We start from the raw sequence: 17,459 nt of genomic DNA on the forward strand, positions 1-17,459 counted from the left end.
CCTTGAAATGATATAAGTGACTTAACAAGACCTCGGGTGGACTCCACCAGGACGTTTTGTTCTTGTCGGATAACCATCTGGTAGTTAGTCCAGAACTTAAACTAGCATCGAATGCTAAAGACAAAGAAAGACGAAAGACAAAAAAAGTGTGAAGGTTGTGTGAAACATAAATTTGCTGCGAACAACATCGCTCTGCTCCTGAACGCATCGGGAGCACCACCCCAAATGCTGATTAGACACAAGGCTAAGGCTCAAAGTGTTAGTGACAGTATCCATAGAGTTTGGGCCAGCCCCAACTCAACCAAAATTCTCCACAAGTCAGAGCTCTACGCTCCTGAAACTCTAGAAGTCACCCCAAAACAACCAAGTAAAGCCTTGGTTCGACGTGACAAAATCGACGTCGGCACAGCTACGCTAACCGACTAGTACGCCACTCGAGGCATGACTATGACTAGTCAAATAGTGTTCGAACAAAACACTTGGGGGCTATGTGCAAATGACAACACTCATCATAGAACCAAAGGATGGTCCCCAGATGACCTATTTTACTCGAATTATAATATGCCCTACGGGCCTGTGTTGATTATGATGTGGCTCCAACTCTCGGCTGTGTCACACTGACCCACCCGAGCGTTTGGGGGCTACTACCGCACATATTCACCATGTACAGAGGAATCAACCTACAAAACACCAGGGTCCGAGCTCTGTTACACCTTTCTTTTACAAAGAGGTCATCAACAACGGCGACAATTGCCTAAGCGCTACCGCTGAACTCGGCAATTAAACGCCTAACGTCAATGTCGTCGGCAATCTCCTCCGCCATCAGGAACTCGGGCGCCACCTCTCGTAGGTCCACCTTGTGACAGAACCAGAGATGAACTCCGATAAAAGCTCTCGTGGCCCCATGGTGAACACCATGAGCCACCACCTCCTTAATCTATGTCGGGAGGCAGCGAAGCCGATCAGGAGCGCTCGTCCCTGTAGGCAACACCATCATGATGGCAGCAACTGCCGCATCATGAAGTGCCCAGTAGCGCTCACCACTAGATTACGCTAGAGCAGCGGAGGAACACGCCTAGGCGACTACGTCATCTTGTTTATGAGCAGCCTCCGTCAACAGCCTGGCCTGATCCTCATTGGCCTGCCACCGTCCTGCCATCTTGGCCTGCATGGCAGCCAGTTGCTCCTTAACAGCTATGAAGAAAAGGGGCAAAATCAAAATTGCCCCCGTTAAGATGTAGATCAGATAGATCTCCAAGAATGAAACCCAACTCACCGATGTGGCCCAAGCCTCGTCGGCCTCTCCATTTATGATGTCAAGCGCCACCCTAGCAATTGAGATATACTCCCTTAGTCGCCTCTCTTCTTGAGTGAGATTGCAAAGGGCTTCACACGTCACGTCGGCCTCCTGCACTACGGCAAGCACACCTCCCTTGTCACCGCCTCGCCTCGATGGAAGCTGCGATGGCGATGGAGCATCCCTATCAAAGGGAGGCCTTGGAGAAGGGCGGGTCGTCGAGATCACCCTGCAACAGATGACTCGCTCAAATTGCCTCCTTTCCTAACAAGTTCAAGGGGCTGATCTGCACTTACCCAAGTCACACCAGCGCTTCACAGAGAAGAATGGGGCCCTAGAACACGTGTTTCCTGGTGGTCTCCTCCTCTGTCCCTACCCTCACACATTTATCGCTAGCCATGGATGGTGAACAAGGGCTCAGGGGAAACTACGGCAAACTATGAAAGGTACTTACTAATCCCCTTCTCTTCCTCTATTTTTGTTGGTAGGGAACACGCATGGCTAATGTAATTCCAATAATCTCTGCAAGCGGAGGCGCCAGTTAAGGCTAAGGCCACGTCCCCATGATCTCAGAGGGGACGCCTTCCAAGAAAAATGTGTGGGGAAATGAACCACCAAAACCGATGCCTCAGCTTTGCCGAGAAGGAATCCATCCGCGCAACTGTGGGAACCGTGGGGCCTAATGGCCCAAAGCTAGACGTACCATCACCCGGCTCACCCTCACAGTAGGTGTAAGCAATAGTGATTCGTTCACTATCGACCCTGCCCCTACTAGAGTTAGGGGGGTATTCGGGAGGGTTGCCAGTCCAAACCTAAAACCTCTGATACTCAGTGTCACATAAATCTTCCAATACTTAGACGAGCTCAAAGTACCTTATTTCAGCGGATGTGTGCCCCTTTGTGGGAAATCAGAAAACTGGTTGGCCCATGGCTGTAACCAAAGTACGAGCTCCAAGAATCTGGAAAAAGAGTTTTATGATGCACCCCTGCTGGTCAGGCTTTGTCCTGCCACTCCTATTCATTAGGATGTGGATGTTCACTCGTTCTACCCATTACCAGCTCAAAGAGTAATATGCGCAACTGCCCACAGCTGTTCAGGTGTTTGTTACTCGCCCACAGTATTTCCTGGCTTGGGATACTATTATATTGGCCTCAGGGCTACGAGACAATGACCTCGCTCTTTCTACTAATGAGGCCCATGAAAATTCGAGATCTGTTACTTAACGGATCCCAAAGAAAAACATGACGCCCTTAGTGCTGTTAACCTAACTACCTGAATCGAGTCATCCAAAAACCAACTGGTATAGTGACGCACAAGGAACGATGGTGCAACAACCCCATGCTCATTATTGTTCTACTACTAGGAATTAATGATGCGCAACAACTAATTTCACACCGGGATACCTCGGGAATCAATTCCCCGACAACCAAGGTGCTACCACCCAACCACGATGCCTGTTGGCGTCCTAGAAGCCACGCTTCCAGTAATCGGGTGCCACCACCCGAGTGTGGCATTGACAACGTCTCGAGGGCTACGCCCAGGAAACTATGCTTCCCGATATAAGGTGTACCACCTGAGCCAGGCGCTTACAGCTGCTAGGGAACTTTGTTCCGTGATGTACAATGTACCACAGCCCCACTCGATGCTTGAAGAAGATTCTTGCCACCCGGTAAATGCTCTTGGAACTCAAATGACAACATACTGGCTCCCCAAACGCTTGGGTATATCTAGTTGCACTGCTCGAAACTTCGACACTCGAAGGTGCTCACTATTACTTACAGTACACAGAACTTGCAGGGGAGACTGTGATGTCCCAAGGACTAATGCCACATGCTAGCTTATCATCAAGTCCTACGGGGGCTACTATCAGATATATGAGCCAGGGGTACCTGCACCACCCCTATATGTGATCACCGCTAGACTATCTGGCCAGCAACCACCAAGGAGGTGGCCCACGAGGTCTAACGTGATCGACCTACGTGAAGATCAAGACAAACCAAAGCAGGCATATCTGGACGATAGCTAGGATCAATCTATTGCATGTGTCGTGCAACAAACTAGGAACTCAATCTGTTGGCTCGATCACCCTCTCTATAGCCCTACCTCTCCTACCTATATAAAGGAGAGTAGGGACCTCGGGGCTCAGGATCGACAACACCCCGCCGTTCCAATCTACCTCGTAGCTAGGAGCAACAACCCCTATAATTGAGTATACGAATACAAGGGCAGCCGCACCACTAGAGTTTGGATTAGCGCGCTCTGCGCCCTGAACCAGTATAAATCGCTATGTCTCGTGTATTACCATCTGGATCTATCTACGTGATCACGTTGCTAGGCATTGCTGGAGCTAAATAATCTGACACCATGTAGATTGGTTAGTCAACTTAATGGTGCTTCACTAAGTTAGAACTACTCACCAATTAATTAGAGCCTTCTTTTAACCTATGGGTTTGGTAACGCTTAATTGCTTACATGGTTAGACAACGGTAGAAGTCGAGTATGTGAAGGGAACTCATGCTTGCGCGTGTAGGATGCTACACCAGGCTAATTAAGCACTTAAAACTTGTGAGGGGATTAACTTGATTCATAGTATTCAAATATGACTAGGATAATTATAAATCCTATCAGCAGGTCTCTCCCCATTCAAAAGAGAGTCTGAATCCTTTTCCAAACTCAATTTGTTTCCAAAATGAATTATGAACAATTTATCTAACAAAATGCTTGCGAAAAGATTTTCTTATTTAAAATCTTGATCTCTTCTAGTTTCAAAAGTGTCACTTTGGAAAGGTTTAGGAAAAAACCAAATTTGCTTTGTGAAAGCTCTACTTTTCAAAAGAGAAACATTTTGTTTAGAAAACTGAAAATAGGTATCAAAACCTTTTGATTTGAGTTCGTTTCTGAAAATGTTTTGTTTTACCAAACAAAGGTTTTTCAAAAGACTCTAGTTTCCAAAACCTGCCTTAAAGGACCAACCCCAACTTGCAATATAATTATGATGGTCAATTTGGTAATTCTTGCTCATGCGAGGGGTAGGTCGTTGTGAGTGTTGGATCTCAAGTGACATAGCTCATGGAACAGTTAAGGACCGTGCATTGGGATACGTGAGTCCGAGTAACCTCCCATATAGACCACATGTCGCATATGGGGGTGGCAAGCCTAGTAACTAATTGCGACCGGTCTATCCGTGAGATTGGCAAGAAGGTGGCGCCGGTGAGTGGGTGGAAGCACTAGCACTAACCGGGCACCAGTCGAAGCTTTTATGGGATATTCGGACCGATTTAGGGAAAGGTTAGAAATCGCGAGGCAACCCTTACTTGGGGACGAGTATGGTGGTTAGTCCCGTATTTTTGTGTTGATACTAGTTGTACACCTCTGTAGAGTTTTGAAAGCCTGAAGTCCCTTAGGACGGACCCCTTTGGTTGTTCCTACTCAATATACCCATGGTAGTGTAATGATGGAACCTGATGATGGTATGTTTTAATGATGTTGATCACTGTTTTGCATATCATACATTCTAATCCTAATATCTCTAATAATGAATTCATAGCATGTCATTAAGAAATGCCATATGCCTTTCTGCAAATGTACAAATGTCTGATAATACCCTTGCATCCACCAAATATTTATATGTTGTAATTAAGTCATGCGAGTACGCAATGTACTCACGGTGCTATCGTTAAGTTGTTTTGCAGGTAAAGGGCATTGGCGGTCATCTCACCCCGTCGTTGGTGGCAAAGTGTGTGAATGACAAGAGCCGTCCAAGCTATGGTGGCGACGCCCATGGGCAAGGCGACCACCCGTTACTTGAAAGAGTGTATATCTTAGTGCAGGTGTAATCGGTAAGATGGTCGTTTGGTTCACACTACATTCAGTCCAATGTTGTATAATTAATTCATAACATTCATCAAGATTTGTAATATATGTCTTTCGCTTATTTATATACTCCGATGATGAGATGTGATTTTGATTTGTGGAGGCTATCATGGTATGATACTCAATCGGGTCCTGGTAGTGGAGATGTGTTGCATCTCTAGGGGAGTCACCGAAGTTGGTTTGCTTAAATTGAGCTGGTCAAGTGGGTGACACTCGATTTAGGTAAATTAACGCGGCGGGTCCCTACACAAACCTTGGGTCCTCCTTGCCTTTAAATGTACCCCTGCCTCTTGGCTTCATAATCAATCTACTAATTTTACGTGCAATTCTATTGCTTTTATGGTATCAATAGTCTAGGTTTTCCACGGCCCTAGCTTCTCTACTGCGCCCCCTTGACTGCGCACCCCGCGTGTGGGTCTCCTCCCTGCTACGACCATGTCTTGGACCCCCATCCCACCTGACCTATCTTCCGTGCCACTGCATCTGTAGTCGGTGCCCATGACGATGAGACCAACCGTGCCCGCACCATTGCCCTTGAGGCTGAGCGCGCCTGCACCGCCAACCTCGAGCGCCAACGGTCCACCGCCACAAAAGAAGCATGCTGCCGCCCTTGATGTTGCTCTCCAACGTGCACAAGCCTCCGAGGCCCGAGCAGGAGGCCATGACCATGGCCCAGGAGCATGACTTAGTCGCCGCTCATGCTCGTGATGCGCTCACCCACACTGCTCGCGGCCGCAAGGGCGAAGTCGAGCCTGCTAACAGCGTCGCCTCCTTTGCCAGCGAGCTCAATGACTTCAGGTCGCTTCCCAGCGGCGGTGTCCCTTGCCAACCGCTCCAGGACGCCCTCCTAGATCATGAGGCCACCACCGTCATAAACCTGCACACCTAGGCCATCGCCGTCCAGAAAATCCGCACCCTCGTCCCTCTAGTACTTGACATGGATTCCAACAACTACACTCGCTGGCGCCACCAGATGCTTCTGGTTCTTGGGAAGCTCTCCCTCCGGTGCCATGTCCCCGCCGATGACATGGACCACACCTACCCCAATTGGACACGTATGGACCGTGTTGTCATGATATGTCTCTATGGCACCATCTCCACATCCTTGAGGAGATCGTCCAGGAGGTTCCCACCACTGCCCACTCCGTCTCTGGCTTGTTCCAGAATGCCAGTTCCTCGGCAAATGTGATCGAACAGCGTGCTCTCTACCTCAATGCCACCTTCCGGAATTTTATGCAGGGTGATCTCTCCATCACCGATTACTGCCACAGGTTCAAGTCCATGGCTGATGCCCTGGGTGACTTGACTTGGGCTAGATCATCACCGATTGCACGCTCGTCCTCAACATCATTCACGGACTCAGCGAGTGCTTTTCGTCCATCGGTATGCACCTCCAGTGTGGGCACCCGTTCCCCTCCTTCTTGGAGGCTCAGAACGACCTTCTGCTAGAAGAGCTCAACATGGCACATCGCTCGGTGCCCCCACCCACTACCCTTCTCGCTTCTAGACCATGTCGCAACACCCTCATATAAGAGCGCCATGCAAATATGAAACCTGAGCAAAAGGAGGTGAGACGTGCATGTCAAAATATGCAAAATGTTTTGGTGATGCAACACTCAACCTCAAGAGCAAATTGAAGGAACAAATGAACATCATATCAAAGGGTGCAGAATATGAGGCATGAGAAAGCGCAGGCAAAGAGAGATAAGAAAACGATGGAAAGGGATTGTTACCGCAACACTCTGGGCAACGATTCCATTGCCATGGAGAATGTAAATTGTATCCCCAATGTTGTAGCACTTCATGTAAATTCAACTGTCCTGCAAGCCCTAGCAATTGGATTATTTCTGAGGGAAGTGGATCAATTATTATTTACATCCACACTGCTTCAGTCGGACATAGGGTGTTAGGTCCCTTGATATGGATTCTGGTTGACTCAAAATTGTTAGTTTGCTTGATATTGGACCCACCATTTCAATATTTATTGCATATCATGAGATTTTACATGTATGGCTGTGTGTCATGGGATTCTATATATGGGGCCATAGCAATGTAGGGGCACTCACCTAGTGTTAATTGAAGTGAGATAAAAAAAATGGAAAATGTAAAGAAAGAGAGGTCCATATAGTGCTAGTGTTTGTATATGTTTACATGCATGGCGTCCCATTCATACAAACAGTATCAAAAAATTATGAACACATCGATCTCTTTCTTTAGATTGTCCCTTTAACACTTAAAAATGACATCAGTCCAGCTATAGCAGATCATGCAGGCCAATTTCTAATGAAAGCAATTATTTGTATACACTACCAGACCAAGGATTTTTCCTGATGATTTTGATTCTTCCCGCCGGTTTCCTAGAACCGACATGAACAATAAATAAATCTTATCGGCCAAGAAAACGGACAGGTCTAGAATATTCCTGAGGCCCCGTTCGCTTCCTGGGGAATGACCTCCAGGAAGAATTCGGTACTTTCATTTATATTAGCTTTCCAAGGCCGAAATCGTTCCGGGCGTCGAATCGGCTCAAAGGAAGTGGAGCCTAAAGGCTTTCATAAATCGTAAAGAATTTACACACCCATCAGGAATCTGACAGTCATTCCTGGTCACCACTATAAATCGACAGAAAATGTACTATGGTTTAAAAACCGATGGGACTCTTCTTTGGCCACGAACGTAGAAAGAAAGTCCATTCGCAGTTCGCACCCTACCAAAAAGTTGTTCACGTGTAGACATGCCTATATGATGATAACATGTGCCCTTTTGATTTAATATGTACTATGGATATACATTGGATACATGGGATTTATTGAATTCAAAACTGTTGAATAGTGATATATTGAATGCATTTTTATTAATATAAAACTGATATACATTGAGTTCTTGTCAGTTTAAATGCTAGGAAACACTACTGCAAAAAAACGTTTGTAGCAACGGAATAATTTTTTTTTGTAGGGATGGCTGGTGATGGAGCCACCCCTACAGTGGACATGCTCGGGACCCACGAGACCAACCGTCCCTACAAATGGTACAGTAGGGGCGGCTAATGATACGAGCCGCTCCTACAAATGGATCGATTTGTAGAGTGGCTTACTCACCAGCCATCTCCAGTGCTGCGATTTGTAGGGGCGGCTCAATCACCAGCCACCCCTATAAATCACACTCGTTCATCATTGATCATCATGAACAGTTTTGATTTTTCTTTTTAATCTCTAGGTAAAATTTGTAACTAGTCTTTCTCCCTCGTACTAACTCCAAATGTGATGATTTTTTTTCTAATTTTTTCTAAAATCATGCCATATCAAGTTACTGTGTTGATTTGGTCATTCTTTTCGTTTGACAAAGTTTGAGCAATTTAATTTTTTCAAATTTAAAAAATGACAAGTTCTAACAAGATTTTGAAACACCAAATGATTTCAGCTGAAAAAGTGATGAATACCAAAGATGTATAACTCATCAAAATCTACAACTTTTATTTTGGTTATTTCTTCATCTGACAAAGTGATAGTAAACATTGTTCACAAATCAACATGTCTCTCGTATAGTTCATGAAACTATGAGTGATATGTGAATTTGTGAACAATGTTTACTAATACTTTATCAAATGAAGAAGTAACCAAAATAAAAGTTGTAGATAGTGATGATTTCAACAACTTTTATGTTCACGACTTTTGTAGTTGAAATCATTTAAGGTTTCAAAATCTTGTTCGAAGTTGTCATTTATTGAAATTCAAAATTTTAACTGTTCAAATTTTATCAAATGAAAAGATGACCAAAATAAAAGTTATAGATAGTTATGTGTTCAACAACTTTTATGTTCATGACTTTCTTATTTGAAATCATTTAAGTTTTCAAAATCTTGTTTGAAGTTGTCATTTATTGAAATTCAAAATTTGAACTTTTTAAAAAATTTCAAATGAAAAGATGACCAAAATATAAGTTGTACATCTTGATGAGTTCTACAACTTTGATGTTTACAACATTTTCATTTTAGATCATTTTTTGTCTTAAAATTCAATTCGAAGTTCACAAATTCAAATTTTAAATTTTTTAAATATATTTTTTTATTTTACAAAATAAAATGTATCATTATATCTATATATAAGCAAGTAATTTTTATGTGTACGGAAAAATATAGCAAATTATTTTTATTACATTTATACATTTATAAAAAATATACACAAGTAATATTTAAAAATATGCAAAAATATTTGTAGGGGCGGCTGAATCAGAAACCGCCCCTACAAATGCATTTTTAGGGTACAAATGACTCTGAGTATATATTCTAGAGCACAGTCGGCCCATCTTGGCCCAATCACTCACAACCGCAAGATTTAGGATCAAACGGCTGAAAAAACACTTCTTGGCAAACCCTAGCATTTATAGGCCATGTTTGGCCGAGCTCCGCTCGGGCTGCTCTTGTGCGAGAGCCGGAGCCGGAGTGCCGGAGCCTCAAATTCGGGCTTCACCTGCCGTACGCCAAAACGGCTTCTGCTCTCTCATTTCATGGCAGAAGGGCTCCTTCGACCTATACCGTTTGGTGCGGGTCCGCTGCCGGAGCCAGAGCTGGAGCTGTACGGGAGCCGCACCAAACACGCTCATAGTCTCCAAACTAGGAGAAGCTCTTTTGTTTCTCTCCACCGTCACTCTCCCTATGCCTCTCTCCTGGTCGCGACGCTCGGCCCTCACAGCATCACCATCGACATCATCCTCCACCTTCTTCCCCACCACCCAAACCCTATTGGTGCGAGCTCCTACGTGTCTCTAACGCATGGCGGACGGAGGAGGCAACGCGCAGCCCCAGGCGGATGAAGGTGGTGGCACGCAACCCTAGGTGGTGGCGGCCCTTACGAAGCACGACCGATCCAGCGAAGGCCATAAGCGCCCCTCCACCAGATCTGGCACTCAGGCCCCTCCAGCGGATCCACCTCAGCCTCTGCGTGCGTGCGCGCTGGCCTGCCTCTGCCCAGGCGTGGAGGGGCATCCATAGTGGTTGGATTTGTGGAGCAAGCAAATCCCTTCGTTATAGGTTAGTACTCGTACTCATACCTCCGCCTAGATCCCTTTGGCTATGCTCACGACGCCGATATTCTCCATCGTGCTCACCTCGTCTACCTATCTCTGTTGAGGAGGGCACGGATCTCCTTCGGTCCATCTCCTTCGAGACTGTGGTGGCTTAGCAGATCAGGTACGTCTGCGGCGAGACCTGGAGGACGCGATTGGGTCAAGTGCTGTGGTCTTGGCTGCTGAGGAGATGCTCGCGGCTGCCAAATCCTTAGGGGACCATCTCTCCCATCTGCTCGCGGCGGCGGCGGAGGACCCCGCCGTGGCGCAGGCCGCCACCTCCCTCGCAGGCACTGCACCCTCCACCATCACCACAAGTAACGATGCTGGCCTCCCTCCCTTCGTATCTGTCGCAGTTCACGTGCTTTCTCTGGCTTGCAGGGCACACAGGGCAGTAACCTCCGTGAGGCCTCAAATTGGTGAGTACAGGCCTCAAATTAGTGATATTATTTGAGAAAAATTAGAAGATGTATGATGAGTGATTAGTGATAACTTGCTGTTTTTTATGTGCCGAACAGTTGGTAGCCATGTTATCTACTAGCAAGTAATAAAACAGTATCAATATACAACAAGGCAAGCAAACAGTATCAGATAGCATTAAAATGTTTGTTTATATCTTGTAATTACATTTTTTGTGGTTTGATGTGAGAATCAGAAAGCATTATTTCATTTTTCTTTGAAAACGATGGTTGAAAGATAGGAAGCTGGAACGGATAGTAATACTAGGAATAATATTACTTGTTTTGCTGCTACTGCATACATCCATAAGAGAGAAACACACAAGCTCCCTAGTATATGTGGGCCGTTTTGATCAGCGGCTTTATATAGACAACTGCATGCTTTCTATTTTATTTGGTCAAACAATTCAGAATGGTGCATATGCGTGTATACATAGTGCTTGGCTAGATTATTTTTGTACTTATGGTAGAGATAGACACAGTCCGTATGCATTCTTTGCTTACAGTCTTGAGCGTCTGAATATAGGTCTGCATGTGCATTGTGCTAGAGACAAATCAACAACATGTGGTTTGTGTAATCTAATGTTTATATTCACAACTATATTCTCTATCTTTTTTAGTTAAAACTTATTGCCTCTATCATGACTGATATGGAAATCTTTTACAGGGCACCTGAACCCGCAAAGAATGATAGGCGACTCTTACATTGGATGCTCTAGCTATATGAATTTGACATTGGTCTTACCTTGTGTAACGGTTTGGACTTGTGAAACGAATTAGACTTATGAATTATATCTATTTAATGATTGATTGTATATATTCTTGTGAATTGGACTTGTAATGGTAGTTTATATAATTCTCTTGTGCTTGTGGTTAGATTTGAATTATATATATATATATATATATATATATATATATATATATATATATATATATATATATATATTCTGGTCGAATTTGAATTGTAAATTTGATTTTTTTCCAGAAAAATGTACTGTAGGCACTGTTTTAGACTGAACCGCCCTTACAAATCGATTTGTATAGGCGTCCCTACAAATCGATTTATAGACCCTACAAATACATGATTTGTAGAGACGGTATGGTAGAGGTGGCTGGCCGAGCCGCCTCTACGAAGGCTCACTAGCCAGCCCTACAAAACATTTCTGTAGTAGTGAAAGGTGTCAGTTCCGGTTGGTTGCCTAACAGTAATTCCTGGCAGTTTACTGGATAGAACAAAGGATTGATCGGCCCACCCTAGGCCGTTACGAAATGCCAACAGGAAAGATTTCCTGAAATACAGCTGATAGGAGTAAAGTGCTTTTCCTGACAAGCCGATCCTATCGGCCATTTCCTAACAGCCAGCCATCATGAATCACATTCCTAACAGGTTTTTAGCCATTCCTGTCGATAGAAAAAACCCAGCTCTAGTAGTGATAGAAAAATATAGTGGTTTGATTTCTATATATATGTATATTTATTTGCATGAACTAAATGTTGCACTTGAAAACATATACAAATATCTATGTAGCTCTCTTTCAATAGATTGTCCTTTTTTGTAGCACTTAAATGACATCAGTTTATACAGCTGTAGTAGACTATTTATGTCAATCTCTATTAAATGGCATCAGTCTATATTGTCCTTTTTAGCAATTAAAATAACATTATTCTAGCTATAGCAGACCATGCATGTCAGACTCTAGCACAAGCAATGAATCATAGAAAAACAATGAACATAGTGGTTTGGTTAGATATATGTGTATTTATTTGCACATATTGAATACCAGACATGTGAATATAGACAAATAATAGCAATACTTTATGAACCTCTTCCTTAGTCTAGCTATAGCAGACTGCAGATGCGTATCTCTGGCAGTAGCAATGAATTGTATTAGCTGTAAAATCTTCATAGATATTTGTATGGTTGAAATGATATGTATCTGTTCTATTCATTTGACCAAATTATCCATTCTTGCACAGAACGCCACATGGAAAAAATGTGCTCACTGCCATGGAATCAATAAAAAAGTGTTGGATGTACTTGCGTGAACTGAGACACAACAACCATTTGATGCATTCTATTTTTCCATTTCATTTTGATTTGAAAGGTGAATGTATGTAAAGATAAAGTAGGAGAAGATCGAGGAGTTACTCCTACTAAAATACACTAACCGCCTAGCAGAAAAGAAGAGCAAATTTTAGGATCGGCAGAAGAAGAGTTTTGGCGATAGCTTAAACTCAAAAACACCATAATGTATAATAAGTAAAATGTTTTGTGGTTGCCACCATCCTCTGACTCACCAAACAAAATGCATGAAGCGCTCCTGCAGGCTGTACCAGATGCTATGACCTCATGCACCACATCTCTATGTTCATTAATTATTGTGCATCCCTTCTCTAGCCTTTGGCATTCAAGCCCCCCTTTTCAAGATTATTCACAATCAAGTACATTGGTTAACCTGCTGTTGATTTAAATAGACAAAAAAACTGTGCTTAATGGATGAAATTTGCCTAACAATATTTCATGGAACAAGGTGGCACATGGGCTAACTCATTTGATTAAACAAACTTTTCCATAGTTGAAAGAGCTTACACCACTTCATAGCTAGTTATTTTCCATAAAATTAGTTTTATTGTTTGGGACATTGACCTATTAGGTAGGTGATGGAAAGTCTCATCGATTTCCCCTACTTTTCTTATATTTCTGTGATTAATCGCTAGTATGTTCAAAGATGTTGACTGCTTATTCTTGTGTATAAACAATGTCGTGTGGAGTCATTGCAAGAAGCACTCCACAACTGACATGTCTCACCAAACATCATATATATGCTCTCATTGAATAGGATGAAAACCTTAGAGAATGAGATGTGTTACTACATCGAGCTAAGCGAACTTCTGTATCACGTGATCCATACATTGTATGTTTTCTAATGCAAGATGTAACGCTCTAAATGAGACAAATATATAGTGATATAACAAGATCCTTATGTAGAATGCATGTTTCTCCATGCAAGCAATAACGTTTTGCATGAAACACGTAATGGCTCAACGTAATCATTACGTAGATAGTCTATAGCTTAAGGCAGTCTTGAAGAACATGATGCAACCTTTATGTCATTAACGATTTATTGTCACATATAGCTAAAGATAAAATTTTCCTAGCTTGGACATTAGGATTTCAATACTAGAATGCAACATTTTCTCAGCGTTATCCTAAATTCTAAAAGGTAAATAGTTGGTCACTTGTCGTTTAGCCATTACTATTTGTTCTAAATGGCCGCTTAAATAGGAAAAATGACCATTTAAACAGGCTAAACGACCTAATAAATAGAAATGGTTTACCATTGTGTAGTGTTTAACTGGTATGTAAGTGGGCTAATCAAACGCTTAGGTGAATAGTGCATTTTTTTACATACATAATATACTTGTTAAACAATTTTGACAAATACCGTCATATATACTTAACAGAAGATTCCTTGTTTAATAGTAGTTCACTAAAGTTGTAATGTTATGGCCTAACTAAATAGAAGTACAGAGGGACTAGTATGTAAAATTTATAAGAGGACGGGGATTTTTGAAAGGAAAAATAAAGATAACCCAACATTAATATAGGATTGTATAATATCTGAACAAGATATCCCAACATTAATATACTGCCTGCGCATTTAGCCTATTTAAACCCCCTCCTTCGCTACTCATTTGTACAAGAACCATATTTCACAATTTGTGGAAGAACAAAAAAAGCCTTCAGCTTTCGGGGCCAAAGGCATTCTCACGGAAACGAAAGGTAAGCCCAACATAAACAAATTCATGTTCTTAGGTTGTTGTAGATATATATAGGGGAAGTATCTTGTTCCTTTGGCATGCATATTTTTCTCTGGTAGGCAACACAACAGGCGTTTGATTAGCCTTGCTCATGGTTTAATTTTTGCAAACACTAACTCCAACATGGGTTTGCTATTTCTCTGTCCCTAGATCTATTCTTTATGTGTGTTTTTATTGCAAGACATGAAATTGTTCCCTCCTATGTGGTAATATGTGAAATATATTTATTTATTTGTTCTATAAAATAGGATAAATAAGGAAAAATTTAGATATAAAAATCTTTTTCTAGATTTGATTGATGCATGTGTGATCTGGCAAATATGGTATATCTTTTTTATTTTGTAAATTTGGAATTGATATTTGTTGATTGCCATGTAATTTTGCATGTGACTTGATACAGTTGATTTTGCATGGATATGATTCGCATATATATGCCAACTTGATAACATGTATGCACATGTTAGGTGATGAGTGATGTGAGTAATGATACATTTAGCCTGTGCATTCATGTGATATGTGTGTGTTGTGATGAGTGATGTGACTAATGATTTGCACCTCTAAGCATGAAGAAAGGAGGACTGCCCGCGCTCTCTTTCTCTTGTCATTAAGGGGATCGGGAGGGATTTTTTTTTCTGTTCTTAGGATTTTTTATTTACTTGATTAATTCCTAAAATCCAAAAAATTAACGGCTCAGATTTATTTAAGGTATTACCTCTTTATAGGAAATTGGAGTACCTTAGCATTGCCCATGCCTAGATACCTCCCTATTATAAAAAAGCCCAAGTTAATTATAAGAGATGAGGACCTATTTGTTAACCAAATAGGGTTGGGGGAAGAATCGAAGATCAACCAAGAATCCAAGTCTCTTTCTGTCTCTTGACACAGAAACCCTAGTCTCTTTCTCTCTCTTCCTGTGAGGGTCTCAGTGTCTCACCTCGACCTTTTCATTGTGAAGGTACAAGGAAAGACCAACAATCCAACAGGTGATTTGGAGGCTCCAGCATTTGAGGTGGTCAAGGATGCTTAAGGAGACCATTCTCACGGTGCAGGTGAGGTTTTTTTTTTACTTCCTCTCAACTCAAGCAACAGCCCTCATGCATTCCATATATTTTACTTCTTGTGCTTTCTGTAGTTTTTATCAGGCAGGCAACTCAACAATCATCATCTTGTTGTGCATGTCTCCAGCAAGCCTTATGTTGTTCCTTAACAATTTTTTCCTCTTTTTTCCCAGACCTGTGACCTGAAAGTCGACATCAACTGCAATGGATGCGTCAAGGAAATAAAAAAGATCATGCATAAGATTGATGGTAAAAAACAAATATTTTTAAATCACAAATCATTGTATTCTTTTGTTTTTATTCCAGTCTCTACAGGCTTTGTTCTGTTCAGCCATATTACTTTTCCCATCTTTCTATTCTTTTCCCCTATATAAGAGAAATGTGCTGGATTAATCTACACAGGTGTCTACCAAACCAATGTCAATAGACAGCAAGGGAAGGTAACGGTGACTGGCGTCATGGACATGGATACTGTCTTCAAAAAGTTGAAGAAGTCTGGCATGTCCGCTCAGCTGTGGGATGCAAATTCCGCTGCAGTAAGCAAGCACCAAAAGCTCCAGCTTGGTGGTAATGACATGGGCGATCAGCTGAAGGATGCTAGTGGCAAGGGTCTGCCCCAGGGTGAAGCCAGCAGCAGTGGTGGCTGTGCTGCCAGAAGCGGTGGTGGCACGAATGATGCAACAATGGTGCTACCTCAGCTGACACCGACACCGGAGCAGCATCTTCCAAATATACAACAACAGATTGAGCAGAGGCTGCAGACCCTGAAGGGGAAGAAGCTTCCTCCTCATCTCATGGGCATGCCTCCAGCCATCAATAGGGGTGGTAAGCAGAGTGGCAAGAAGATTGGTGGAGGCACCAAGGTCCTAGTACCGGGAAATGCTAACAATGACAACAAGAAAGATGTGGGCACAAAGCTATACCAGGATGCTGGAGGCAGCCAAGTCAAGAACGGTGGCATTGGGCAGCCGCCACACAACAGTGCCCTGGGCAGCCTGAACAACCGTAGCCAAGCTAAGAAAGACAGTAGTGTTCGTGTAGGCAACCAGATGATGGGTGGCAGTATGGCGCCACAGAAGGGGGGAATGATGAGGCCCACTAATAACATGATAGGCCCCGCCAGCTTCCCCAATATGGACCAGATGGGCGGCATGTCGATGGATCCCTACACTCACATGGGTGGTTACAACGTGCAGCCATCATATGGTGGCGGCGCTGTACATGGGCTTGGTATGCCTGCCAACAGCTTGCCTGGGGACGGGTACTATCCTAGCGGTGCTGGCAGCAGCGGATCGGAGATGATGCAGCAGGTAGCCAGGAACCCAATGCTGCAACAACCAAGCATAATGGCGCAGCCTCAACAGGAGCACGAGATGATGATGAACGCCCATTCCCCTCACAGCCAAAATGCCCACTATGGGCCTGGTTGCACCGGGTACCAGCTGATGGGGTACGACAATGGGCATGGGCACAAGCAGCAGCAATACCCACCACCGATGTACTACCCGATGCCACTGCCGCCCAAACATGACAACATTTTCAGTGATGAGAACCCTAACATCTGCTCATTGATGTAAGGCGAGATCCATGTGGTTAGGGAAACTATCTCCTCTTGATACTTTGGACAATGTGAGACAACCAGGAGGAGGATATTTGGTCATAGGTGGTCGGCAGTCAAATCATAATGGTCGAAATAGACAAGATTAGTTTGAGTCTATGATAAATTAGTATACCAGCTAGCATGGTTCATTTTCCTTTTACCATTGCCTTTTGTATTTCCTTTTTAGCTTGTTTTCGCATTTTATTTCTTTTAACAAATGTAAAAACCTGCGTCCCTTGAAGACTAAGGTATTTACATTAACTACCAATTTTTCTGGCAAGAAAAG

The 17,459-nt window shown here is 43.1% G+C and overlaps 1 protein-coding gene and 1 long non-coding RNA gene across 2 annotated transcripts; both read left to right on the forward strand.

The window, feature by feature from the left end:
• The first annotated feature begins 10,017 nt into the window (after positions 1-10,017).
• Positions 10,018-11,497, forward strand: LOC136509664 (uncharacterized). The gene is made up of 4 exons (XR_010772416.1): positions 10,018-10,200; positions 10,304-10,552; positions 10,617-10,654; positions 11,361-11,497. It is a non-coding gene; the product is annotated as an uncharacterized lncRNA (long non-coding RNA).
• Positions 11,498-16,031: 4,534 nt separating this feature from the next.
• Positions 16,032-17,150, forward strand: LOC136507577 (heavy metal-associated isoprenylated plant protein 32-like). Its single transcript, XM_066502254.1, has one exon. The coding sequence runs from the start codon at positions 16,032-16,034 to the stop codon at positions 17,148-17,150; it is 1,119 nt and encodes a 372-aa protein (XP_066358351.1).
• The last annotated feature ends 309 nt before the right edge of the window (positions 17,151-17,459 follow it).

Source organism: Miscanthus floridulus, chromosome 15 (assembly GCF_019320115.1).
Source record: "Miscanthus floridulus cultivar M001 chromosome 15, ASM1932011v1, whole genome shotgun sequence".
Classification (NCBI taxonomy): Eukaryota; Viridiplantae; Streptophyta; class Magnoliopsida; order Poales; family Poaceae; genus Miscanthus; species Miscanthus floridulus.

What these genes read in the sequence shown, in the direction of transcription:
- LOC136507577 (XM_066502254.1), top strand. Translation starts at nt 16,032, where the DNA reads ATGGACATGGATACTGTCTTCAAAAAGTTGAAGAAGTCTGGCATGTCC.